At 45.2% G+C, this 27,256-nt stretch overlaps 1 protein-coding gene across 11 annotated transcripts in view; it reads left to right on the forward strand.

Annotated features, from left to right (window-relative positions):
• LOC125408772 (myomegalin-like) overlaps nucleotides 1-27,256 on the forward strand; it is a 211,805-nt gene that overhangs the window by 47,621 nt on the left and 136,928 nt on the right. For 10 of the 11 annotated variants that reach the window (XM_048447403.3, XM_048447446.3, XM_048447367.3 and 7 more), the window contains exon 4: nucleotides 21,060-21,170. In XM_048447403.3, coding sequence (XP_048303360.3) covers nucleotides 21,060-21,170 — 111 coding nt within the window. Of the gene's footprint in view, nucleotides 1-20,847; nucleotides 21,171-27,256 lie in introns of those variants that run through there. The other variant, XM_085677938.2, reaches the window with a different exon arrangement.

Consider the following 27,256-nt stretch of genomic DNA (forward strand, 5'->3'; position numbering starts at 1 on the left):
AGAGTTGCTTCAGACTCCTAGAACAGTCTTAGATTTGGCCAAGAGACAGAACTGGTGCTACAGTGCAGAGCCCAGCTCCCTGCAAGCCAGCTTGATCCTAGCATGCGTGCACAACAGACCCTGCGTGGACACCATGCAAGAGGCTCTCAGAATGTTTCACACCCACGTCCTAAAAGAAGAAACAGGTCTTTGGTGCCCCCTGGGGGCTACCCAAGGAGCAGGCCCCCATTTGAGCATTGGTACCTAGGTCTTTAGGCAAATGGGTTTCCTTTTAGTTGACAAGGGATAGTTTTGGAGATAACATAGTGAAATTACATTTTCAAAAGCAGTTGTGTTACCATGCCTTTTCTTTGTCCTTCCTCAACTCATAATTACAGATGTTCCCTAGGACAGCTTTTTTTTTTTAAGATTTATTTATTTATTTATTTTTTACAACATTCTTTCTCCGTGTATGCCCACACGCCAGAAGAGGGTGCCAGATCTCATTACAGATGGTTGTGAGCCACCATGTGGTTGCTGGGAATTGAACTCAGGACCTCTGAAAGAGCAGTCAGTGCTCTTAATCACTGAGCCATCTCTCCAGCCCTCCCAGGGCAGCTTTTATATCCTTCCAGATACTTCTGTAGGCAATAATGGTGATGGGAGTAGGGTGGCAACACCTTCACATCCTCCTTCGCCCTCCTCTTTTGGATTGGCTGCTGTTCAAAGGCCGAATGCTTCTACAGAGCATCCCAGAGGTGTGTGGGTGTTTGGAAAGGCAGAGTGTGTTGGGCACTCTCCTTTCGTTGTGAGGTAATGGGGAGGATGTCACACCCAATGATGGGGTGAATGGCTGGATGCTGTAGGACTGAGCTAGGGACCAGTGGGGTCAGCTGAGTTCCAGATGTAACTTCTGAGTCCTTTATTTTTATAGTTCAGGCCTTACATGATGAAACAGTCCTTACATCTGAATGCTGAGAATCATTGTCCGATATGAGGCTAACCCGAGGCATTTTAAACCCTCGTCCTCTTTGTGTTAAGAGAGAAAGAGCAAAATTAAATTGCTGATTCACCAAGTACTAATATGTGTGTTTGATCTTAAACACTCACATTCATTTTGGACATCCAAGGCACCTCCATGGAAGGACTCGAAAACTCAGAGGAATTAGTTGTTGGTTAGGAAGACACTACTGAGGCTTAAGGACACGTTACAATACCCTGACTTGAAAATGGAAAAACTATCAGGACATGTTCAGTAATTTTTAAACATGAATTACATAGCCTTGGGATAAAGACTGGGTAGGTGCCCCTGTGAGAGCTTCATTGAAGATTTGTAGCAGGCAGGGCTTCACGTCTCTTGGCCTTGGCAAAAATGTCAAAGGAACACGGGCTTAGGATGAACAGCCAGGATCCATGCTGAGTTAAACAATAAGCATTTGACACCGTCCCTGCCCTTTGTTTCAGTGTTAGGAAGTCCAGGCATCGCATCACTAACAACATGGCTAGCAACTAACAATAACATCTCCAGGGATGAGGAGCGCGTACTTTGAGATCCAGAGATGCTGCATCTCATCGTAGTAGAGGACCAAGGAAGAGCCCTCTCTCAGACGGCACCTGCTATGGATGCTGTACGCTGCCTGAGATGCCCAAAGCTAAGCTCAGGTTTTCTAGTCAGGGGAGTAAAAGTCCATATGAAGGGGACATTTGGGGAAAGGAAGAAGTGTAGTCATAGATTGAGCCCATGAGAGGCTGGGCCAGAGGGAAGGAAGGAAAGGAGGGCCTGAAGAAGAAAGGAAGGGACATCAAAGGGACTGATAGCACCTCACCAGTACTGTGGCTCCTTTGAAAATGTTTGCTGATGTAGAAATTCTCAAGAGTAATCTGCGGTGTTACTTTGATTTCAAAGTGTTCGGTATGAAAAGTTATTTCAGTCTTAGGGTCACTATTGCTGTGATGAAATAACATGACCAAGGCAAGTTGGTGTGAAAGGGGGTTATTTGGCTTACACTTCCACATCACTGTTCATCACCTAAGGAAGTAATGACAGGAACTCAAACAGGGTGGGAACCTGGAGGTAAGAGCTGATGCAGAGGCCAAGAGATGCTGCTGCTTACCGTCTTGCTCCTCATGGCTTGCTCTGCCTGCTTTCTTATGGAACCCAGGACTATGAGTCCAGGGTCATTCCCACCCATAATGGGCTGAACCCTCCCCATTAATCTCTAATTAAGAAAATGCCCTACAGCCCCACCTTCTGGACTCACTTTCTCAAATGAGATTCCCTCCTCTCAGGTGACTATAGCTTGTGTCAAGGAGACATAAAACATATTGTACTAGCCAGCACAATATATGACAGCCATAGTACTTTTTGAATGAGTGAATTTATTACGTACTTGGCAAGCCAAAGTAAGAGAAAAAGAGCAAGTGAGATGGAGGGAGGGAGGGAGGGAGGGAGGGAGGGAGGGAGGGAGAAAGAGAGAGAGAGAGAGAGCGCAAAACATGATCTAATTGTGTATTCAAAGCTTCCACAGAAGTCAACTGGGGAAGTCCCTTTAAGGTGGTCCTAGAGTTCCCAATACTGATCCTGCAGAGCACAGAGAGGGAGGCTTCCTAGTAAAAGAACAAGTAGCCACAGAGATAGCATCCTGAACTCAGGTGGTCAAACCTCCAGAAGAAACTCTGGAGGGGCTGAGGCAATCAACTGGGGTTTCTGGTTGAGCTTTCTCTCCGTTGAGCTTCCCACAAAGGAATTTCCCATGGATACATTCTTAGTTTCTCTTTCCCACTGTAGGGAGTTTTACAACCAGGGATAAGCAGTTGTCACCTCTGTTGGAGATGGTTTACCTTCTAGCTGCTCTCAAGAGCATAGTGTTTTTTCTCTTGGTCTGTCTCAGAGTTAGGGAGGCCCAGCTAATCCTAGACAAGGGGCCTTGGAGGACACTTGGCATGAATGTGCTTGGGTCTGAAGTGGGTGAACGAGCAACCTCACCTCCAGAGTCAACTTCTCAGCGAGCTCAAACTGCACATGACAATGTACCCACACACTTGTGCCTGATGCAGAGTAAGATCCAGCAGACCAAACATGTAAACACTGCTGTGCTGTGGAGCCGGAATGCCAGGGAAGAGGAAATAGAGGTTAATGTAGAAAAAAACGTGACAAAAGGCGTGAAATGGATGAGTGGTGGCTTTCTTTTCTGTTTGCTCATTCTCTGTACTCAGTCAACAGCAGCCTGGATGAAATTGGGGTGCAGAATGGCTGCCTAGAGGGCCCATAAAGGAACTGCTCCTCCTCACCTTCTGGGTGTAAATTCCATTTAACTTACAGGTGTGTTTGTCAGACCGGCCCCTTCTGATGCTGGAGAAGCATATTGCCCAGCGTATGGGCCTCATTTGTGTTTTGGGATGAGTGACTTTGTTATTAAACCTTGTTATCTTTTTCTGCATTGTTATAGATGGGGTTCCGCAGCCCCGAGGCTTTCATAATGGAAGACGCTCTATCCCTTGCAGATGTGTACATTTGAGCAGTATATTAAGTGTTCTCAAAAATTGTCTGCTTATAAGACATTTAAACAAGTATCTTCCTCTCCATTTTTCAAATTGCAGAGGCAGGGATCATAGATTTTTGACCTGATCATGGCCCTACAGCTTGTGTGCCATGACAGTCAATTGGATACATTAGGTCAGAAACAATTGTTGCATGTGAATGACCATAATTGTAAATTGAGTGAATATTCCTTCCTATCAAGAAATCCTTTCTTCATGCTCTTGGCTCCCATTCTAGCCCTGGTGTCTCTGGACTGCAGAAAGCTAGCGGAGAACAGGGGTAACCCTGGCTAGTGTCTGTGAATCACCTTCCATGTGTCTGTACTGAGATAAGGCTGCATCATCTCATTTAATGCTCCCAACAACCCTGTGAGAGAAGCGCTATCCCAGCCTACAGATGAAGGACTAAGCTGGGGCAGTGGTGGTGTATGCCATTAATCCTAGCACTTGGGAGGCAGAGGCAGGCAGATCTCTGTGAGTTCGAGGCCAACCTGGTCTACAGAGCGAGTTCCAGGACAGCCAGGGCTACATAGAGAGACCCTGTCTTGAGAACAACCAAAAATAAATAAATAAAAATAAATAATTAAATAAGAACAAATGAGGAATTAAATAACAGGGTGGGTGGGGGCGTCTAATGTCTCATAATGGAAGCCTGAAAACACTTGTTCTTTTTTGTAAGTATTTTTAAATTTAATTTAATGTGTCTGAATATTTTGACTGTATGTTTGTCTTTCTGCTGTGTGTGTGCCTGTGGCCTGCAGAAGCTAGAAGTCAGATACCTTGGAACTGGAATTACAGATAGTTTTGGGCTGCCCTATGAGTGCCGGAAATTGAATCTGGGTCCTCAGGAAGGGCAACAAGTGCTCTTAACCTCTGAGTCATCTCTCCGCCCCACTTGTTTTATGATTTATTTTTAATTATGTATACACATACATGTTTTTATGTGTGCGTATGCATGCTCATACAAGTGAGTTTGGTGCCCAAAGAGGCCAGAGGCTTTAAATCTCTCTGGAGCTGGAGGCCCAGGTGGTGGTGAGCCATACAGTGTGGATGCTGGGACAAAGCTCAAATACTTAAAAGCAGTATGTTCTCAACTACTGAGCCATCTTTCCAGGCCCTCACTAATCCCTTCCAGTGACCTAAAACGTGAAGTATTTTCTAGATTGGGGCGCTCAGTTAGTAAAAGAAAGGTAGGTGCTAATGAAGGGTCCTACTTAGGAATGAAATCACAAGTTCCTTTATTAAAGCTGATACAGACTGGAATTCTACCAGGCTTTTCCAACTGTGTGGGAAACTCCTCTGATATCGCGATATCATCTCTCGCATTCACCGCATTCCTTCCGAGCCGTTCGCGATGGGCAGCTGTCTCGTTCTGCCTCGTCTTTGTTTCTGTTGTTCTCTCTGCATCCTTCAACTGGTTAAAGTTCGTTTATCCTTCACGTTTTGGCGAGGGCATCTTGGTTTTTCTTTTACCTGTTAGGATATAGTCTCTAACCCTAAAGCACATGCTGATTCAGAGTCTGTGTTTGCCCTTCGCAGTCTATAGAATCCAGCTAATGTAGTCTGCAACAGGTGCTCGGTAAAATGCGCAGCAACAAATTGGTTGGACACTCTTGAAGGTCAGTTATTTCAGTAGATCTTGTGGCTCTCTGCTGTGGCTCGGATCCATCATGAGTGACCGATTCTTAAGGTGGGTGTCAAAGCACTGATGCACTGATGCACAGATGCAGGTATCAAGGCACTGAGGCACTGATGCACAGATGCACTGATACAGGTATCCAGGCACTGATGCACTGATGCGGGTATCAAGGCGCTGATGCACTGATGCACTGATGCATTGATACAGGTATCAAGGCATTGATGCACTGATGCACTGATACAGGTATCCAGGCACTGATGCACTAATGCACTGATGTGGGTATCCAGGCACTGATGCACTAATGCGGGTATCCAGGCACTGATGCACTGATGCGGGTATCTAGGCACTGATGCACTGATGCGGGTATCCAGGCACTGATGCACTGATGCGGGTATCCAGGCACTGATGCACTGATGTGGGTATCCAGGCACTGATGCACTAATGCACTGAGGCACTGATGCACTAATGCACTGTTGCAGGTATCGAGGCACTGATGCACTGATGCGGGTATCCAGGCACTAACTGATGGAACAGGGTGGAAAACTGTAGTCCAGATAGGACAGAATTAGAGAGACGGAGGAAGGAAAAGAAATGAAGACTTTGAAAAAAAATGCTTTTTGATGGGACTAATTAAGAGAATTGTGTCCTTAGCACATAATAATGAATGATGTTCATTGAGTACTTTTTATATACTCGAGACTTTTCTAAGTCTGTAATGTACTATTTCAATTAGTTTAGTCCATTTTTCAAACTTAGGAGATAGATATTACATTCATTATGCCAGTGAAGGAACCAAAGTTCAGATAACCTCCCCCAAATTCTACAGTTCTAAGTGATAGTACCACAATGATGCCACTGGCTCCAAGGCTCTTGGGAGACGAGAGGACCATTCAGAGAGGTCTACTGACCAGAGTGCACAGTGTGGCTTTCTACACAGACTCGGGATGGCCCAAACTCTAAGTGAGAGACCTGAAGAAGGATGGGTGTCTTTGGCTATAAAATCAAGAGGAGGCCTTCGCTGCCTTCTCCTGGCTCCCCATTTCCCAACAAGGTCGTCTTTAACATGAACATGCCCGCAAAACCAGCAGCAGCATTCTCCAATTGTAGACTGCAGCCAGCTTCCCTTGGCAGGCTGTGGCTCTAACCACAGTGAGTCAGCCTCTTGAGAGCCCACCCATCCTGTCAAACTTTTCCACTTGGGTCACAAAAATCTATAGGAGAAAAAAAAAGAGAGAAAGAAAAACTAAGCTAAAATGGTGATTTTTTTTCAAACTTTGTCTAACTTTAAGGAACTAAGTTATTACAGTTGGGTATCCTTTGCTAATTTAGGTGAATCTGGGTCTGCTAGGATCTGTGGTTTCTGAACATCCTGTTTTCCTATAATCACAGCCTTAGAAAATCAATGCTACTACCAAACTCCATTTTATTTTTCGAAAAGGGCTTCACCCTTTCGTTACCATAACATCTCAAGCATACCGGATTTGTTTTTACAGACGTCTTCAGACATTCAGAACTTTATTAGATAGGAAGGGGAAATCTAAACTTTCAATATTTAAAAATACAATTGGTCTTTTCTTTTTAAAATATGATACAATCGTTCCACAGCCCTTCAGCATAATTTTACTTCTGTGCTATGCACAAAATTACTTGACTGTTTTCTTGAGAGTTACAAAGCAAACACAGTGGTCTCAAGCACAGGTTAAAACACATCGTAATCATTGCTATAGAGGAAGCCAAGAGTCTCAGCAAAATGCATAGCTCAGGCTCGTAGATGCAGAAGAGCATGGTGCAGGGAAGATTCCCAGAGAAAACTACATTTGACTGGGGACCTGAAAGAGTGGCTAAAAGGTGAAACAATAAAAACTTGACTTCCTCTTGGAGTAAGAAGCTATTTACAGATGTAGAAAACCCATGTGTAAGAGTGTTCCTATTCCCATGGCAAAATGTCAAAGAAACTATTTATTTGGTTGGTTGGCTGGTTGATTTTTGTCTGTTTGAGAACAGGGTTCCTTGTGGCGCCTCAGCTGCCCTAAAACTAGCTCTGTAGGCCAGGCTGACTTCAAACTCAGAGAGATCCATCTGCCTCTGCCTCCCAAGGCCTGGGATTACAGGTGTGTGCCACCACCACCCAGCTGCGACAATACCACCCGGCAGCAAAGAAATACTTACAAGGAGAATACTGGAACAAAGTAAGTGATTTGAGCTGAAGTAAAGTGTTTTCATTAGTTGCAGTTACAAAGCTTCCTCATGTGATCTGTCCCATCAGAAAGCCTCTAAGTATATGGTTTTCTAAATTTCTTTAGGCTTAGCAGCACTTCCGATTGGTTGAGCTTCAGCTGTGACCTGAGTAATCACAAAATTGACAAAAGCTGTTCAAGTTTTCCTGCTACATTTGAAAACCAGGCTGCATTTGCTCAGGAGTCCTAGCTGGCCTCAGGCCTGAATTCCTTGGGGCTGCCCTCCTCTCCGTTTTAATTTTCTTCAACAGGAGGAAGGCAGATTAGGGACTGATATGGAATGTGAAGGGACCCCTGAGGAATTTTCCATGCAGGAGAAAAGGCATGAGTCAGGCTGCCGAAGAGGGGAAGAGCGACAGTTAGTCGGGACCCTTAGAGCATGCAGGCATGTGGAGAAGAGTTGACGCTGGAGAGGAAAACAGGAAATGTGATGTGGCCTGCGGGCTTTAAATTTTGCCTGGTCTCAGCTGGTAAGTGCTTGGAAGGATTTACCAGGAAGATGCCGAAATCAGTTACCTCTTTGGCCTCTGCGTGGAGTCTGAGCTGGAGGCCAAGAGACATGGGAGAGACTCAGCGATCTAGATAGAGTCGGGGGTGATACCAGCAGAGGGATGAGAGACCAATGGAAGAGAGAGATTTCAGAGACATAATTGACAAGATTCATAACGAAACCTAATATTTTTATTGGTTTAAATATTTTTTATGGTTTTAAATATATAAAAAAAATATATTTTATGGTTTAAATTGTGCTAAATTTTAAAAAAGCATCGCCAAAATTGAAAGTTATTAACTTAGTGTAGAACAAGCGAAGGATCAGAATGACTGTCACGGTTATTCTTCTCATGGCTATGGCAAAAGAAACAGCTTAAGAAAGGAGGGGCAAGCGCTGGTTCATGGTTCAGGACATTTGGTCCATCACGGTGAGAAGGCAAAGCTGCGGAAGGCTCTCCCATCCGTGGCAGGTGGAACATGCGGCTGCTTGCTCACTTCTCAGTGGATTGGAAGAACCACTTCAGGCCAGAAGAAGAACCTGCCTGTAACTCTCAGGCTTCTCCCCTTTTGTCTCATATCTTCCTGTTAGTCCTAAAGTTTCCTTGGCACACTCTCCAAAGTCAGTGCCACCCAGCAGGAGACCAAGTGTTCAAGCCCAGGAGCTGGTGAGGGACATTTCACACTCAAGCCCTACCAGTGACCCATCACCATCTTATCTCCCATTCTGTCCCAGATTAGAATGTCACGCTGCCAGTCACTCGCACAATATTTTGAACTTTCTCTCTAATGTATGAGTGAGTTACTTGTTTCAAATCCACCTTTTCTGTTAGAAGTTGAGCTACATAATGATGCAAATTATCTTCTTTCATACTAGACACGGAGATTAGCAGAGTGCCTGATACAGAGTAGGCATGCCTTGCTAGGTTATGCCAGCCATTGAGGAAGAGAGCAACTGGAAATCTTGGTGTGTGTGTGTGTGTGTGTGTGTGTGTGTGTGTGTGTGTGTGTGTGTACAGGTACACATACATGCTGAAGGAAGAGGAGGATGTTGGGTATCTATCTTTCCATCTTACTTTTGAGACAGGGGCTCTTACCGAACCTGAAGCTTGCTGTTTTAGCTAGGCTGACTGGCCAATGAGCCCCCAGTAGCTGTCTTCCTCCCCCAATATTGGGGTTGACACAGATGCACAGCCATTTGCCTGGCTTTTATGAGGGTTCTGTGGATTTAGACCCAGACCCTCTTGCTTTCACAGCAAGTGCTCTTACCCACTGAACCACCTTCCCAGCCCCAAGGTTACTGAAAATCTTGAGACATAAGCAAGTCCACTGCTTGGGAGCTTCCCTTTTATTGCAGAAGCACATCAAAGGATCTTTCTGAGCTAAGCCCACTGTGGACACACCCTGAGTTCTGGTAGTGTTGACTGAGTTAAACTGGTAGAGGATCCAGTTTGGAGCCAAAGAGTCCTTGGGTACTGCCAGATTCCTGCAGCCCACCTGTCGCTTCTGCCATGTGGCTCGCTTAACTGTCTCTGGCCGTGTTATTTCTGGATGGACTGTCTATTTCTGGTGGCCAGGGAAGTTGTTTGCTTTGTTTTTGTTTTCATAGAGTCCCCAGTGCTCTAGCATGAGGGGAATGATGACACCTCGTTATTCCAGGACTGTGGGTGGCATGGGTGTGTGTGACCACAGTGGAGGACGGCATAAGGGACGTCGTCTGAACCCCCATCCTCTATGCAAGTGAGGAAGCTGCCCAAACTGGCCATACCCATCAGTACTCCTGTCATCAGACTGGTTATTTCCAGAAAAGGCTGCCCAGGGCGGGCATCAGTGTGTTTCTGAGTTGTAGGGCAGAAAATGGAATGATTTTAATAATTTGATAATTAAATGGTAATAATAACTTAGTATTTAAATGATTCTGGAATTTCACGAATGATATTGAGGTTTTATTCTCTTACCTGTTCTTTATTTCTTTTTTATTATTTTTTTCGCTTTTTTATATACCAACCACAGTTTCCCCTCCCTCCTCTCTTCCCTGCCCCCCACCCCGGCATTTACCCCTCCTTCATCTCCATTCAGAGAGGGGCAAGCCTTCCATGGGAGTCAACAAAGCATGGCATATCAAGTTGATGCAGGACCAAGCTCCTTTCCCTGCATCGAGGTTGGGTGAGGCAACCCAGCATGGGGATTGGGCTCCCAAAAGACAGCTCAAGCACCAGGGACCTCTCCTGATTTCTCTGCAAGGAGCCCCACAAACAGACCAAGCTACACAACTGTCACACACATACAGAGGGACTAGGCTGTTTCCATGCAGGCTCTTGGTATCGAGTTTGTGAGCTCCCACGAGTTCAGGTCAGTTGTCTCTGTGGGTTCCCCATCATGACCTTGACCACCCCCCCCCCCCCCCTTGGCTCACATATTCCTTCCTCTGTCTCTTCAACAGAACTCTCTGAGCTGGCCCAGTGCTTGGCTCTGGACCTCTGCATCTGCTTCCATTAGTTACTGGATGAATGCTCTCTGATGACAATTAGGATAGTCACCAGTCTGATTATAGAAGACCAGTTCAGACTCCCTCTCCACTACTGTTAGGAGACTTAGTTGTGGTCATCCTTGTGGGTTCCTGGGAGTTTCCCCAGCACCAGGTTTCTCCCTACCCCTAATATGTGCCCACATCAAGATATCTCTTTCTTTATTCTCCCTATTTGTCCTTCCCCGCAATATGCTCAACATGATCCCTCATGTTCCCATGCCTTCGTTCCCCTCACCCCCCAGTTTACCCTGGAGATCTCTTCTATTTCCCCTTCTCAGGGAGATCCATGTGTTCCTCTTAGGGTCCTTTTTGTTACCTAGCTTCTCTGGGGCTATGGATTGTAGCCTGGCTATCCTTTGCTTTACATCTAATATCCATTTGTAAGCGAGTATACACCACGTTTGCCTTTCTGAGGCTGGGTTACCTCACTCTGGATGATTTTTTTCTAGTTCCATCCATTTGCCTGCAAATTTCATGACGTCATTGTGCAAGTGTCATGAATGTTCATGGAGATGGCCTAATGGGTATGTTTTCATTGAGTCAAAATGCGGAGTCAGTTGTGTTTTGAACTGTTGTATCTGAGGATTATGATAAAAGTTTACTATGATAAAATTTAATAATCAGGACTAACAGATATTGAAGGTCATTTAAGACACTTAGGTGGACTTTCTGTTAGGGTCTGAGATCTATCTGGGATTGAACACTTAATATTAACTCATTTTGATTTTATGTATGTGTACCATGTGCATGCTGTGCCCTCACATGCCAGCACCGGATGCTGTGTCTTTTGGAGCTGGAGTTACAGATGGCTGTGAGCCACCATGTGATTCCTGGGAACCAAACTCCAGGTCCTATACAAGAGCAGTCAGTAACTACTGAGCCATCTCTCTAACCCCAACACACTTAACATTTAGACACTGTCTGTTCTAAGCAACATGCCTTAGTAAGTTGAGTTGAACCATCACTGATAAATGAATTTATTTGCGATAAATAAAAGAAAAAAATTTCTGAAACGCAAAGAATTAGGCAAATTTCTCTTCCAGCTTTGCTTCCTTTTTTCTCTTTGGAAAGGCAGCTTTATTAAAGCACAATTTAAGAACCTTCCAAAATTTACCCTTGAACCGTGTACAATTCTGATTGTGCAGTTGTCATTGTTACCTCATTCCAGAACATTCCTACACCCCAGAAAGAAGCCCCGTGCTCATTACAGCCTCTCTGTTTTTCCTCTGTCCTTTCCCATGCAAACCTCTAGTGTGGTTTCCCCATAGACTAGTTCATTCTGAGCATTTCCCACAGTGGAGCTGTACAGCATCCTGCCTTGTGAGCCTGCCTTTCCTATCAGCTCAGGGCTTTCCCGTGTCGTAGCTCACATTACCTCTTCATTCTCATGGCTGAACAGTGTTCTGTTATATGGACGCCCTAAGTGTCTTATGCATTTGTCAGTTCAAGGACATTTTGAGCTTTCCCGCTTGGACTATCATGAATCGTGCTGTCACAGGCGTGTTCATGCTTCCGTGAGGTCGTCTGCTTTTAGTTCTCTGGATATGAAACAAGGAGAGGATTTCTGGGTCACCTGGCAACTCCATACAGTCTTCTGAGAGCTGACTTTGGTGTATTCATCTTGATAATAGAGAAAAGCATTTTTGTTTTGTTTTGTTTTGTTGTTTTATTCCAGCCAGGTACCCCAAGGGCACAAGGGCCATTACCTACAGATGCAGTTTGGAAAGGCACTGGAGCCTGAGGCAGAAGAGGAAGTGCCTTACTAGTCACAGGCTCATCCGGGTCATAGGTGTCTAGACTGAGGTCCTGATGATTGTGCGCTGTGGAGCCCAGCTGCAGGAAGTGTGGTCTGCAAATCAGAGCACTTATTTTTGTACCTCAGAGACTGTATGAAAAGATGGGATGAAATAATATTCATGAAAGTGTACATTTTTTCACTAGTTCCATTGTACATCCTGTGCAAGGGGATTGTTATCATGGAGAGTGTATAATTGTATCCAAGGAGTTACAGGAATTAAGCATTCAAACACAGAATCAAGTTGGCCAGAGATCCCGGAAGTTCCCTCTTGCTGATCTGTAAAGACTTTTAGCTACAGCCCTGACAAGTCGTTAATCGCTCCAGCAAAGCCCCTTTTCAGACAGGAAAGTTACTCTCTCTGATAACACAAATGCTCACTAAAATTGACTTATGGCCATAAATACACTCTACCTCTACTAAAGAACTAATGTATGTTTGCACAATTGGTAGCTGCCTCCTTGTAGTTCTTAATTTTGTTCCTTTTAGGACAGTTTTATTTGCCATTATGAGCTATTTTACAAGCAACAAGAATGTATAAATGAAAACTGTTCAAATATCCAAATTTATCTGCTTGTCTCAGGCAGACAAATGTGGCCGTGGTCCTCTCGACAGGCCCCTGAGACCTGTCCATCCCCCACGTACGCACAACTTCCCTCAACTTCCCCCTAAATCACACAGTTAGAGAGGAGCTCAGAGCTCGGATTTGAACCTAGGTGTCCTTGACTCAAAGGGGATTGCTTTTCCCCCCACAATTCCATACTGTTCCTTCTGGATGTATTCACATGTGATCATATAGTATCTTGTTATACATGGATAATTAGCTATCAGAGGTCTACTAGGTGATTTCTGTTTGTCATAACCAAACATCTGACAAGAAGTCAATGAAGGAGGGAAAGGTTTGGCTCACAGTCTACGAGGAGATGCAGCCACGAGAGCAGCTCTGGCTGTGAGGGGAGCATGAGGTGGCTGGTTCCATCCCGCCCACGGGCAGGAAACAGAGAAGAATGCTGCGCCCAGCTCTTTCCTACTTTGTTATTTGTCAGTCAGTCTGAGGCTCCACCTCGCTGTTAGTATTTCCCACATTTAGGGTAGGCCTTCCTTCTTTAGTTAAACTTTCTGGAAACTCCCTCATATACTGACCCAGGGCCATCTCCTAGGTAATTTCAAATGCATCATCACACAGGGATACTTAAAACATTTTCCTTGCATTCCTTGGTTTGCCACTTAACCTTTTTTAAAGCTACATTTTCTCCCAAACAACATAAAATATGAAATATCACTGACATCCATTTAGTTGAGTTTAAATTATAGAATTTATATTACAGTTGAAAAAGGTTGAGTCTATCCAGATGATTAATCAATTCTAATGAAGAGGAACTATGTTTTTAGGATAAAAATTGCTAAGAGAATAATGTGTTTTCAAGCAATTCCATTATAGGAGCTATCTGGGGGGTCTGAATATGATTAAGCGAATGTCAAGCTGAGTTTTTTTAAAGACTGACTTGACAGTTGGTTATGTTAATGGAGCATGACATACGACAGCTGCGTGGTAATTCTCTTCCTCCTGCTGGCACTGATGGAGTCATTATTACAGCCTCATTTCAAGACTGGACTAATATATTATGGAAGCTATAGAAGGAAGAAACTCAAGAAGGAGCAAAGGAGAGACATTTATCTCCAGAAGGAAAAGTGTTTGGAAAGGAGAGTAAAGAATCTGAAGTGCGCTGTTGGTGACAGGAAGATCTGAGTGGAAGCACTTAGAGCCCACAGTTTATGCCTTAAGCCACGTGGATCTTCTGCAGACACACAGGCCTGGAGGCCCCCGTGTACTAAGTCAGTATTCAGACCAGCGTGAAGAATTCTGCCTGCAAAACTTCAAAACAAAAGCAGTAAACAAAAAACAAAAAGGAAGAAAGAAAGAAAGAAAGAAAGAAAGAAAGAAAGAAAGAAAGAAAGAGGGAGGGAGGAGGGAGGGAGGGAGAGAGGGAGAGAGGGAGAGAGGGAGGAAGAAAGGGAGAAAGGGAGGAAGGAAACGGCAAGGAAAGAAAAGGCCTTGTGGATGTGCAGTTCCTGGCCTTCCCTACCCACCACCTTTTGCCTTATCTTTTGTCCGTACAGAGAGCCAGGATTTGCCTCATAGAGGAAAGTCTTGGTTCTCACCTGATGTCCAGACCTCCTCAACAGGGTTCTCCCCAAATGGTGTGGGTCCCTAGGCTTGAGTCTACTTAGCCTGCTGTACTCTTTAGCTCGGCTTCCCCAAGCCATGCAGACCTGATTCATCCTTTAGAGATTTAGAAAATTGCCACTTCTCTGTGGAACCTTCGTGGATAACCTCCCCTGACGAATTCATTTCATTTTTCCTGTCTGTGGAGTTTGCAGAGTTGTAATTTTCATATATTATTGCACCTCAATTCGGAGCTCCTATAGACAGTCCAGGTTCTGCATTGATGGCGTTCGTTTGCTGGACTGCTCTCTGTATCAAATAAACTGCTTCTAAGAAGAAATGCCTTCGGGAATGCAGATCGAATTTTGTTATAATCAAACCATCGAGAACAGACGGTTGTTACTGGTTGTTCTTTTACTCAGCACTCACTTATTGAGCACCTTCTGCATACAAAGCATCATTTTTGGTCCTGGTGATAAAACAGAGCCATCGAACTTTTTCATGGAAAGCACATGTTGACAGGGAGAAACACAATGAATGGATAAATGCAGAGTCGAAGAGATTCTAGTGCAATGGACTCTTAAAACACAGGGCTATCAATAAGGATCACTGGACGAAGTGCGGGGTGGGCTGTGGTTTTAAATGAGGTGCTATGTAAAAGGAAGTCTAGGGAAGGAATACACTGGGCCGCAGGGCCATCTCAGAGGCACCGAGAAAGGAGGCTCATTACTGTTTTTGAGGAAACACTAGAGTAGCCAATGTGTCTGGAACAGCCTGTGCAGGCAGGGAACATGGCAAAGGAAAGGAAAGCACAGGGTAGCAGGAGGCAAGGACAAGCCAGGGGCCTGGACTTGAATGGCCAATGACCGTCATCACCAACTACTTGGAGTTAGATGGGGCAGTTTCCTGGAGAGAAGCGACACAGAGTATTTCATCAGGGTCACACGGGCACTGTGCTGAGGGTAGGAAATTGACCAACAAAGGCAGGGACACCAGGAAAGGGCATTATCAAGTACCATGGGAGAGAAGTCATGGGATCTGGGACACCGTGGTAGAGATGCTATGGTACCTGGCATCTGCGATGCATATTTCCAATGCGTGTGTATTATAACTAGGATTTGGAGACACAGGGGAGGTGTATGTGATAGAAAACGAGTCAGGAGTCACTCAGAGGCTTTGGCCTCACCAGCTGCCAATCCTGAGCTGCAACAAATTGCAATGGGCTCCAACGAGGAAAGCACATTTTCTAGGATGATCAGGAATTCAGTTTTGATATCACAAGCTTGAGATATTAATGTTCAACTGGAGATTTCTACCAGTGAGGTGAATATGAACCTCATGGAAGAGGTTCTCCTGGGCATATAAACTTAGGAAGGTAAGTGAACAGAATAACATTGTCCTACAGGTACCATTTTAAGAGAGAGTGATTTCTTTGGAACTAGTAAAACTAACCCTTACAAAGTTTCAAATTCAACAGGGGACACGGAGGCAGATTATTTTCTTGGTCACAAGATTTATTTAATGGTGGAGAAAGTGTGCTGGGGCCTGAAGGTAATGGGGTGGGTTTATACAGTCCAGAAGAGCAATAGAGTCTATTTTTAAGGCTTTGGGGGAAGGCGAGGGAGAGTGTCTTATACTGTGGAGTGAAGGAGTCTTCTTAGAGGAGTCAGGGAGGCATGGATGAAGGACACATCTCGCTAAGGTGTAATCATTATAAGGCCAGCTGGAAGGGGGCAGTGTGCCCTAGCCCTTTGTGCTTGAAGTAGGAAAGTTCTTGGTGCCTGTCATCTTCCTGAAATCTACTTCAGGAGGAAAATCTAGGCAAACTAATCCATTTATAACAAAGTGGATTAGTAAAACAAATCACGAATCTCAGAATACTTATCTATTCATTAACTCCGCTGATTTTTATTGCTTTATAAATAATACCATTCAAAATTTCCACTTCCTCCCCTCCTCCCATTTCCCTCCCGTTCTCCCATTCACTCTTCCCCCTCCCCCTCCAATCCTAAGAGAGGACAGGGTACCCTGCCCTGTGGGATGTCCAAGGCACTCCCTGCTCCATCCAGGCCTAGGAAGGTGTGCATCCAAACAGACCAGGATCCCTAAATGCCAGTACATGCAGTAGAGACAAATCCCAGTGCCATTATCATTGGCTTCTCAGTCAGCCCCCATTGTCAGCCACATTCAATGGCTGAATGTGAGAGAGAGAGTCCGGTTTGATCACATGCTCGTTCAGTCCAGGTCCAGCTGGCTTTAGTGAGCTCCCATTAGCTCAGGCACGCTGTCTCAGTGGGTGGGCCAACCCGTCGTGGTCCTGACTTCCTTGCTCATATTCTCCCTCCTTCTGCTCTTCAACTGGACCTTGAGAGCTCAGTCCAGTGATCCGATGTGGGTCTCTCTCTATCTCCATTCATCGTCGGATGAAGGTTCTATGGTAATATTCAAGATATTCATCAGTGTGACTATGGAACAAGGCCAGTTCAAGCACCCTCTCCTCTACTGCCCAAGGACCTAGCTGGGTACTTCCCATGGGCACCTGGAAACCCCTCTAGAGCCAAGTCTCTTGCCAACCCTAAAATGGCTCCCTTAATGTAGATATCATTTTCCCTGCTCCCATATCCGTCCTTCCTCCATCTCAACCATCCCACTCCCCCAAGCTCTCCCCAATCCTCCCCATCTCCCTTCTCTCTCCCCTTCTCCCCTTTCTCCCACCCCATCCCCACTCCCATGTTCCCAACTTTTACCTGACAATCTTGTCTGCTTCCAATTTCCAGAGGATCTCTATATATTTTTCTTTGGGTTCACCTTATTATTTAGCTTCTCTAGGATTGCGAACTATAGGCTCAATGTCCTTTGTTTATGGCTAAAATCTGCTGATTTTTTGTTTTAGGGAGTGCTTTATAAATACTAAGCTAAGAGAAGGTAGGCCCAACCAGTTCCTTGCCAGCCCCAAGCCACTCTACTCTGGTTGAAATAATTGTAAGTAGCCTGGAGCAGCGCTATGGACTGACCATCGCTGCAGGAGTGGTTTTTCTGTTGCTACAGAGGCTGAAGGGCAGACACGTGACTCAGTGGCCCTTTTTACCTGGATGACCATAGATGACTAGAGAGGTCAGAGTTTACATGAGAAGTCAAATAATTCTAAATAGTCTCAATAATCCACCCAGGTGATAAAAGCAGCATTAAAAGACACCGTATGAATGCTTGGCGTTGTGAGTATGTGCCTTACTGGGAGGTCGAAGGCGAAAGACAGCCAGGAGAGGGAAGGTACGATATTTTATGGATTTCCAACCAAGAATTAAAAGATGAAAAGAATGGGATGTCTTAAAGAAATGTGATGAAGTTTTCTCTTTAGCCTGAGGGATGGATGAGATGCCCATGAAGGGCTCTGAAGGCATTTCCTTGGCTGTGCTATGAAGGGTAGATGGCTAAGGCAGATCCTAGTAGACATGGTTGGACTCACGCAGAAGTGCTGTCATGAAGTCTGTTGTGAGGAAGGGGAAGTTAAGTTGCACTCTCCAGCAAAACATTGGGTGTGTGGAGCTAGGTCCTGAGCAAGAAGACCTAAGACAGGAGATGGCTTGGGACATAAAAACACAGCCCTGGAAGTGGATTAAACTCTCTAGGGGAGAGAGTGGAGAGAAAGAAACCCAGACAGGTAAGGACTTACCGTCATAAAAGAGATAGCATTAAGGAACTGGTCCAAAACAAAACAAACAAAATAAATCAACCAAGCTCCACAGGAAAGGGGCGGGAGAGGAGGAAAGAAAAGGAAAGAGGACCAGTGTGCAGAGAGACCTCAGCTGTGTGGGGATAACATGAAGCCTTACCCACTCCTGTTTCCTTAAGTAAACCCTTTATTGTATGTGATTAAAAAAAAAAAACTCAGGCTGGAGAGATGGCTCAGAGGTTAAGAGCACTGACTGCTCTTCAGGAGGTCCTGAGTTCAATTCCCAGCAACCACATGGTGGCTCACAACCATCTGTAATGAGATCTGGTGCCCAGTTCTGGCAGACAGACATGTATGCAGAACACTATATACATAATAAATAAATCTTTAAAAAAAAAAACTCTTCCAGAAAGACAGCCAAAGCCTAACAAAGCTACACTCTGCCAATCTGACCCCCCCTTGAGCAAAAGGGAAGTAATCATACTCATTCCCTTGAGGTGTTTAGACACTGCCCCCAGCCGCTTCGTTTTCTAGATGAGGAGGATTCTGTGTACAGAGGAGTACGGCTTCAGCTCGCACAGATGGTTAGCAACAGAACTAGTATCAGGAAGTCTGTTGCTGTATTTGAGACACAGACTCATTGTGTTGACCAGGCATGCCTCAAACTCTTACGCAGCAGTAATCCTCCTGCCTCGCCCTCCTGAGAGGCGGGATTACAGGAACATAGCGCAGTGGTCAGAAAAGTGGGATTTGAGTTTCAACTTTCATCCTCGTCGTCACCAACTCTCAGTGATTTTCATTTCTTCTGAAAGTTAAGGATTTAGCGAGCATATCAAATTTTTATGCGCAGATTTTTTTTAAACGAGTAGACTTTTTTTAATGTGAAATATTTTTGGCTTAAAATGTAAGAGAGGATTTATTGACAAGCTTATCTTTTTAGAAAAATAGACCGTTACATTGCACGGTTCTAATTCTGCACTCCTAAAGCCACCCAGTTTACTCAAACTTTTTCTGTCTTTCATGGCAAAGTGGAAGTGCAGTGGCTGGCAGACACACTCTGTTAGCCTTCCGGCGGGAACTGTTCCTTCTTTGTTCTAGGTTCCCTTAGAGTCAAAGGTTTTCAAACTACAGGTAAAGATTTATCTATCTACTATTCAGCAAGTCAATTTAGCAGGTCACTCCCAGAAAGAGAAATAGAAAATATCAGATTATAACTCATAATTGAATAATTGTGTGTGTATACATGTGTGTGTGTTGCAGTATAAAACAGAAAAAGTTTGAAAGACACATATTTGAAAGATTATAGCATAGATCATACCTTACCATGTGATCAATTGTGTGACCACTCTGCACTTTGGGGATTATTCCTATCTTCACCTTTGCTGGGTTTTTTTTGTTTGATTGATTGGTTGGTTGGTTTTTCGAGGCAGTGTTTCATTGTGTAGCCTTGGCTGTCTGGAAACTAGCTCTGTAAACTAGGCTGGCCTCGAACTCACAGAGATCCACCTGCCTCTGCCTCCTGAATACTGGGATTAAAGGTGTGCACACCACAGCCCAGCTATGTATGCAACCTCTGGATACTAGGAAAAGGTTGGCTTTATGAAGGTCCAGAACATTGGTGGTGCATGCCTTTAATCCCAGCACTTGGGAGTTAGAGGCAGATGGGTCTCTGTGAGTTTGAGGCCAGCCTGGTCTACAAGAGCTAGTTCCAGGACAGCTAGGGCTGTTACACAGAGAAACCCTGTCTCAAACAAACAAACAGGAATGGGAAAAGTTGAAAAGTAGGTAGGTTGTAGGTTGGGAAAGAAGTGGATACTTGCATTAAATATAAAAAAATTTAGATTTCCTTTATCTCAGACATTAACAGTAATTTTTTTTCCCAACCTGATAGTACCAAATCAGGAACCTTTTTTGGGACCAGAGCTTTGAGGCTGTCTCCCAGTCACCTTCAAAGTCCCATGTGGTGTGTTCTAAATAATACTTCCTGCTAATGTTGCAGCTGTCACTCAAGGATCGTAATTTGCTTTACGAGCAGGATCTGCTGACGAAGGCCTGGCTCCCTTAGGCAGGTGCGGGAGTTAAGAACCAGTGAGGGGCTGAATCTCTGGTCTCCGGGATGCTGGCTGCTCCCCGCCACCCGCTCAGAACTCCCACACTTATTCCCCAAAGGGAGGAACCCGTGGGCCTCCCTTGCTCCACTGAAAAATAGTTTGCAAAGGTCCCTCTCAGTCAAGATTCACTCCTGTTTTGAGGCTGTGTGGTGTGTATCAGGGAGTAGGGAGCCTGGGAATAAAGGCTATGAACCAATAGCCCTGGGACAGAAAACGGGCTGGGAAAACAGCTGTAAGACACAGCTGGGGTTGAGCATTGTGTCACTAAGGGAAGTGGACTTCTGATCCATAGCGCCTTAAGGTTTGTACCTGGTAGAAAGAGGTTATTTGGCTCTGGTCACTATTCTGTGGGCCATTTTGTGGATATGAGCTCTCTCCGTAGCAACCTTGTTTCTTGCTTCTGTCTGCCTCCCTTCCCCCTTTCCTCTTGCCTTTGCAACCCCAGTGCCACATTAACCACCCCCAAAATGGGAAGGGGGTCAGCCCTTCTCTTTCCAAACAGCTACTAAATGACCACACTTGGGCCTGGAGGCTGGGGAGGAGAGGGGCGGGGGACTGGGTGACAGCCCTGTCCTGGAGTCAGGTTACCGCCACTTGTGTCTGAGTTCACACAGCGTGTTCCTCCGTCAGGGATTCCGCAAATATCTCCCCGAGGTAAAAAAAGAAAGCGCGTTGCGCTCCAGCTCCCAGAGCAGAGAGACCAGTCCCAGGTCCTGGAGCGCACCACCAGGGGCTATGTCGCCTTAGCCTCCGAGGTCCCACAGCTTCCCCAGCGTCTCAGTCCGCCAGCTCCATGCCGCGGCTAGGCTGTAGCGTGTTCCTGGGGTGAAGGGGCGATTGGGCATGCTCCTCCCCATGGGTCGCCCACCATGTCTAATGGATATCGCACTCTGTCCCAGCACCTCAATGACCTGAAGAAGGAGAACTTCAGCCTCAAGCTGCGCATCTACTTCCTGGAGGAGCGCATGCAACAGAAGTATGAGGCCAGCCGAGAGGACGTCTACAAGCGGGTGAGTGACGGTGGGGCAGGGAAGTGAGCGCCTGGGATTGCTGGTCTGGACGGGCGACGAGAGCTCAGCAGCGCGCGGGACCCGGCTCTACATCTGGGTGCTTTCCCGTGACCCGGGATAAGCCCATTCCCCTCTCTGGGGCCGGCTTCTCTCCTTCATCCTCTGCAGCGGGAGGGGGCTGTATACAGCCAGAGGCTCCAAATCCTGTTCGACACAGCCCGACTGAAAAGTAGATTCTGTGTTCACCCCAGACACTCGGATTTAAGGGCTGGATGGGGAAGCACAGAAATTTGCATTATCAAATGAGCGTGGGGAAGTGACTCAGGCCACAGGTTCAGGCCTTTTCCAGCTCTGGGTCTTAGGAGAAAGTACAGTGGTATGAAGAAACCACTAAGGATATTTTTTTTTCCCTGAGAAATTCGTGTTTTCCTTTGAAGGTGTTCAGGCAGATACACGTTTGAAACAGAATATGAGACATTTTAATCCTAGGAATTGTTTGCCCTAGAATGAAAAAGAGGGTACCCAGCGACAGCGGAGTGAAGTGGGAGGGAGAGAAACCTCCTAGGTATGCAGAGCCGCCTTGATTGATGTGAAGGAGCTGGCAGCGCTTGAGGGTGAGATGAGACAGCGTGTTTGTAAAAGGACTTCAAGTCCTGCTAGTAGCAAGAATTAAATTTCCTAGCTGGTCACTACATTGATTTCCTCAGGCCTCTTGGAGTCTGGACAAGAGGATCTGAAGTAGTACAGGTGCCTAGTGCTGGCTGCCTCGAATTTGACCAGAGTTCCCTTTTAAATGCCCAGCTGTTTGCTCCAAAGTGCTACACAAGCATTGCCTTGACCCGAGAAGGCTGTGGAGCCTTAGAAGCCACCAGATAGCGTTTGAATCTGAGAAACAACTGGTGTCTGTGAGACCTCCATGATTGTTTGGTCAGTTTAGTTCACGCGGACTGCTAAGTCTGAGAAGGAGTGCATGTGATACCCATGGGATTTCAGGGTTTGGTAGAGTCAATTAGTACGGACTGTTGATTCTGAGAGATTTAATCTCTTCCCTCTTTTCTGGATGCCATGTTTTAATCTTCCTCTCCCCGAGACTTACCCCAGGCTCATCTCCATCTTTTCTGTGACTGTATAGCGAGTGTCTCTCCTGGGAAGTTGTCGGAGGTCCAGGAGACTTGATAACTTGGTAATGCAGATGGGGGAGGACGCAGGGCAGTGTGGGCCCCTGGGTAGGAATAGGAGGAAGAAGTGTTTCCCTGAACCGTCCCCAAATATGGCAGAAGAGGGGCAACTTGGAGATCACTGGAGGGAAAGGGTTTTCTTTTGCCCTCAACCAGGTGACTGCTGCTTGACTCAGTTGGCCTCACTGCTGTTCTCTATTGGCTAAAGGAGAAATGTTTGAGGAAATGCTTCGTGTGGGATGAGGCAGGGCACCACCTCTCTCCTGGAAAAGTGATTCACTAGACTATGGCAGCCGCCTCGGGGTATAGGGGAGGGAGTCACACACAGAGTCACAGGTAGGGGTGACAATCCTTTTACTGGATCCATCTTGCCACTGGATCACATGCAGGTAACTCTGCTTGGTCTTCCGTGAACACAGTGGCCAGGCAGCCATCGTCTCATACGGTTCCAGGGATGTGTTTCCTTTTCCCCATCTCACCGAATTTTTGTTCAGCCAACCTGTCAGGTTACGATTCCCTTTGGTTTCAGTTATTGGAAACCACAAAAGCAGTGATTCCCAACTTTCCTAATGTTTCAGGCCTTTAATACAGTTCCTCTCGCTGTGCTGACCCCCCCAACCACACAGTTATTTCATTGCTACTTTGTAACTGTAATTTTGCTACTGCTATGAGTGGTAATGTAAATATCTGATGTGCAGGGTAACTGATATGTGACCTCCAGAGGGGTCATGACTCAGGGTTGAAAAATGCTGCACTCAAGTCTGGGTTAAGGGCTGTGAAGAAGCTCAGCTGGTAGGAAGCTTGCCTAGCATGCATGAGGCCCCGGGTTTGATGCCCAGCACAGCACGACCTGACCATAGTGATGCATACGGAGAATCTTAGTATTCTGGAGGTGGACGCAAAAGGTCTAAAGTTCTAGATAATCCTGGGTTATGGAAACCAACGTGGCTTATGTGAGGCCCTGCTTTGTTGTTTTGTTTTGTTTTAACTTGGGTTAAATGTTCTTTTCATCTGGAGGGTAGAGCACATTGAGATGAGATCTCACTGTGTATCCCTGGCTGGCTTCTAACTTAATTGTCTTGCTTCAACCCCTTGAGTGCTGGGAATACAGGAATACATCATGGTGTCCAACTTGCCAGTTTTTTAAATTTTTATTTATTTTTATTTCATGCGCATGTTTTGTGTTTTGTCTTCATGTACATCTGTGTGAGGGTGTCAGAGCCTACACTGGAGTTACAGACAGTTGTGAGCTGCCATGTGGGTGCTGGGAACTGGACATGAATCCTCTGGAAGAGTAGTCAATGCCTTTAATCACCGAGTCAGCTCCCTAGCTTGCCATTTTTAATGATTAGTATCATAGGCGAAAAAATGATCTATCCCAGTACGTAGTGATGAGGGGTTAAGAGAAACCAGAAAAGTTTGCTTTGATAGAAGAACCAGGGATTCAGGAAACAACGCAGCAAGAGCCCCAGGCAACCACCAGGCAAACTGCTTAACTTCTCCAAACCTGGTCCAGCCTCCCCAGAACTGACGCTCGGAATAATGCTGCAGGCACTGAAGCTCATTTGTTGTATGAATAAATAACAGCCATGAAAATGAAATAAAATTTCCATCAACTACTCTGTAAACATAATAATGTCACATTCATATGAGAGGGTTATCATTATACACTTGCGAGTAGTTATTGTGATATTTAAAAAATGAAATAGAGGTTCGACTAGACTGTGGCCATAACGATGCAGCTTGTGTTCACGTTTGCTATTTGCATCCTGATTCCTTTAGGTTGGGAAGATTAGTTAGTTGTGGTGAGACAGCAGGGGGTCACATGCCTAGCGCCACCCAGAAGGTCAAGTGGTTCTGATGCCAGCCGTTACTATACTTAGCTTGGTTTCTCTCTCATGTTGGATAAACATTTCTTTAAAAATAAAAATATGAAACCATACCCAGTTAAGTTAGAACCTCTGCAAAAATGTGAGTGTTGTGTAAGTTTTTTTTTTTAAAGAAAACCAATGCTTATGAACATGTTACTAGAACATCTTTTCATTTCGTGTTGTTTTGGATTTTGTTACTTAAGAGGGAAAAATTACTGTCTTAGTGTGAGACGATCAAACATTCCACCATGGCAGCTTCCAGGAAACTGGGAGAACAGGGCTGGGAAGAGGGTCTGTGTTTCTCTTTCCAAGTGCCAAGCTTTCCTGAGGTAGCTGATTGAGTTAAAGAGAGAGGCAGAAACAGGGGAGGGGCTGAAATGGATGAATTCTTTATTGTGAAATAAGTTACATGGATTTTTCTGTAAGAGAAACTGGAGAAGCTCGAGCTATGCCAAAGCCTAAAATCATCAACTTAAAAACACATTTAAAAAGTGCTCTAGAGTTTCTTATGTTTAGGCATTTTGGAGAGCTGAGAAAGTAAAATTAAAAATCATGCCGGCCATAGGTTTATGAGAGCACTGAGTTACACATAGAAATGGAGTCTTTGAAACTTGCTGAATGTTAAAATAGCCTTGAAACTTCAGTTTTTACAGATATTAAAATAATTTAATTGTGTATGTAATTAAAAATTAAAAGTATATATGTATATATAATTAAAATTTTAAAGTATATATAAATAAATGCTTTTTTGTGATTTAGAGCTAGGTTTGTCTTTGATTCCTGACCTTCCACTTTATTATGAAATCTATTTTTCCCCCTTCACTGTGGAGCATGGCCTTGATGGCTCTTTTGTTTTTTTTTTTTTTTAATTAACTACTTAACATCCTGGACCATAGTTTTTCCTATCTCCTCTCCTCCCAGTGTCCCTTGTTATCCCCCCCACAATTTACTCCTCCTCCATTTCTCTTCAGAAAAGGACAGGCCCACCATGGGTATCAACCAGTCATGGGAGATCAAGTTGCAGTGAGACTAGGCACTTCCTCTCCTATAAATGCTGGATGAGGCAGCCCAGTAGGAGGAAAGGGTCCCAAAAGCAGAAAACAGAGTTAGAGAGAGCCCCTGCTTCCAGTTAGGAGTCCCATGAGAAGACCAAGCAACACCAAGTAACATATGTGATGAGAGCGTAGGTCCCATTCCAGCCTTCTGCTTGGCGGTTCAGTCTCTGTGAGCCCCATTGAGCCCAGGTTAATTGATTCTGAGGTTTTTTCAGGTCTCTTGATCCTTCTGGCTTCTACCTTTAGCATAGATAAATGCAAACATATTCTTCAGTGATTAGAGACTACTGCCCCCTCGTGGTAGCAAACAGTAATTGTAGGCTCAGTTCTTTAGGGGAAGGAATGGGTTATCATTTTGACTATGTAAATCAAGCTAAGGAGTAACCACTGTCAGGCTTGTAGCTCTGGACCTGGGTATCAAAGGAAAGAGACAGTTAACACTGCAGGTGGTCCAGGGCTAGGTGTGGCCCACTCCTTGCAGGACAGGCTTCAGAGCACTGCCAGATGGCAGCTGGTCTCTAAGTCATTTCTGGGTGGAGTCTTGACCAACCTGCTCATTTTTCTTACCTAACCCTACATCTTCTCCCATTAGCTGAGTGTGTGGCGGCTAGATCTGTGCCCAGTCCTGGAATATGTGGGATCCACTGCTGTGTGATCAACATGTGGTCTCCAGACAGCACCCTGAAAACCACCAGCCAGTCTCTAGCTCCAGGAGGATTATTTTCTTGTCCAGATTTCGGCACTTTACAAAAGCCTAAGGGTTGCATCCTACAAATGGAATTTAAAATGTGACAAGGCTGGGTCCCCTAGCAGAAAGCGAAGAGAAATGGAATGCTGTCATCCTAGACTGGATGGGTCAGTGTATGACTAATGATCCCAGAGAACGTGCGCTTCGTAAGCGTTGGTTTTCTTTAAAGAAATGCTTGTACAGCGTTCACACTTTTGCAAAGAATCTAACTTAACTGGGTATGGTTTCATACTTTTATTTTTATCTTTTAAAATATTTATTCAGGGCTGGAGAGATGGCTCAGAGAGCATTGCCTGCTCTACCAAAGGTCCTGAGTTCAATTCCTGGCAACCACATGGTGGCTCACAACCATCTGTAATGAGGTCTGGTGCCCTCTTCTGGCCTGCAGACATACACACAGACAGAGTATTGTATACATAATAAATAAATATAAAAAAATAAATAAAATATTTATTCATTATTTTAGTTATACCTACATGGCGGGGTAAACATCTGTGAGGGCTGGTGCCATGCGGGATCCCTGGAGTTAGAGTTACAAGTAGTTGTCAATCACTCAACCTGGGTGTTGAGAAATGAACTCGAGTCCTCTAGAAGACCAGCGTGCATTCTGAACCACTGAGCCACCTCTCCAGCTATACTTTGATTTGTCAAGAGAAGTTCTTCCAAAATGAAATTGGCAATAATATTGGAAGATGAACGTGAATTTGGCCTTTAGACAGAAGTAGGAGAGGGCCGTGAGCCATTCTTTTATGAGCCATGAACTTCCTGGTTTGAGACTGAAACCTCTTTAGTTCTCTCACCTTTAAAGTTTTTAAATGACAGTTTAGTGTGTGTGTATGTGTGCGTGCGTGTGTGTGTGCATGTGTGTGTGTGTGTGCATGCGTGTGTGTGTGCGTGCGTGTGTGCAGCCTGCAGGAGTCAGTTCTCTCCTTCCATCATGTGAGACCCAAAGATTGAACTCCCGTTCAACAACAGGTTGTCAGCCTCAGTGACAAGCAGCTTTCCTGGCTGAGCCACCTTGCCAGCCAATTTTCTCATCTTTGAGATTAGTTGATCCTGTTTCTGGGCAATCTTTGAGGCTTGGATGTAGCATTTTTTCATAGCTATGGTGAGCGACCTCCTGATTTTATTACTCAATAAACTGCCCTCCTCCTGCTGTTGTGATATTGCTAAGCTGTGGATGCGACGCTCCTGAGGCTGGACCTTAATTCCCTCTCTCACTGCTGATTTAAAC

Source organism: Myodes glareolus, chromosome 17 (assembly GCF_982192425.1).
Source record: "Myodes glareolus chromosome 17, mMyoGla1.1, whole genome shotgun sequence".
NCBI classification, from domain to species: Eukaryota; Metazoa; Chordata; class Mammalia; order Rodentia; family Cricetidae; genus Myodes; species Myodes glareolus.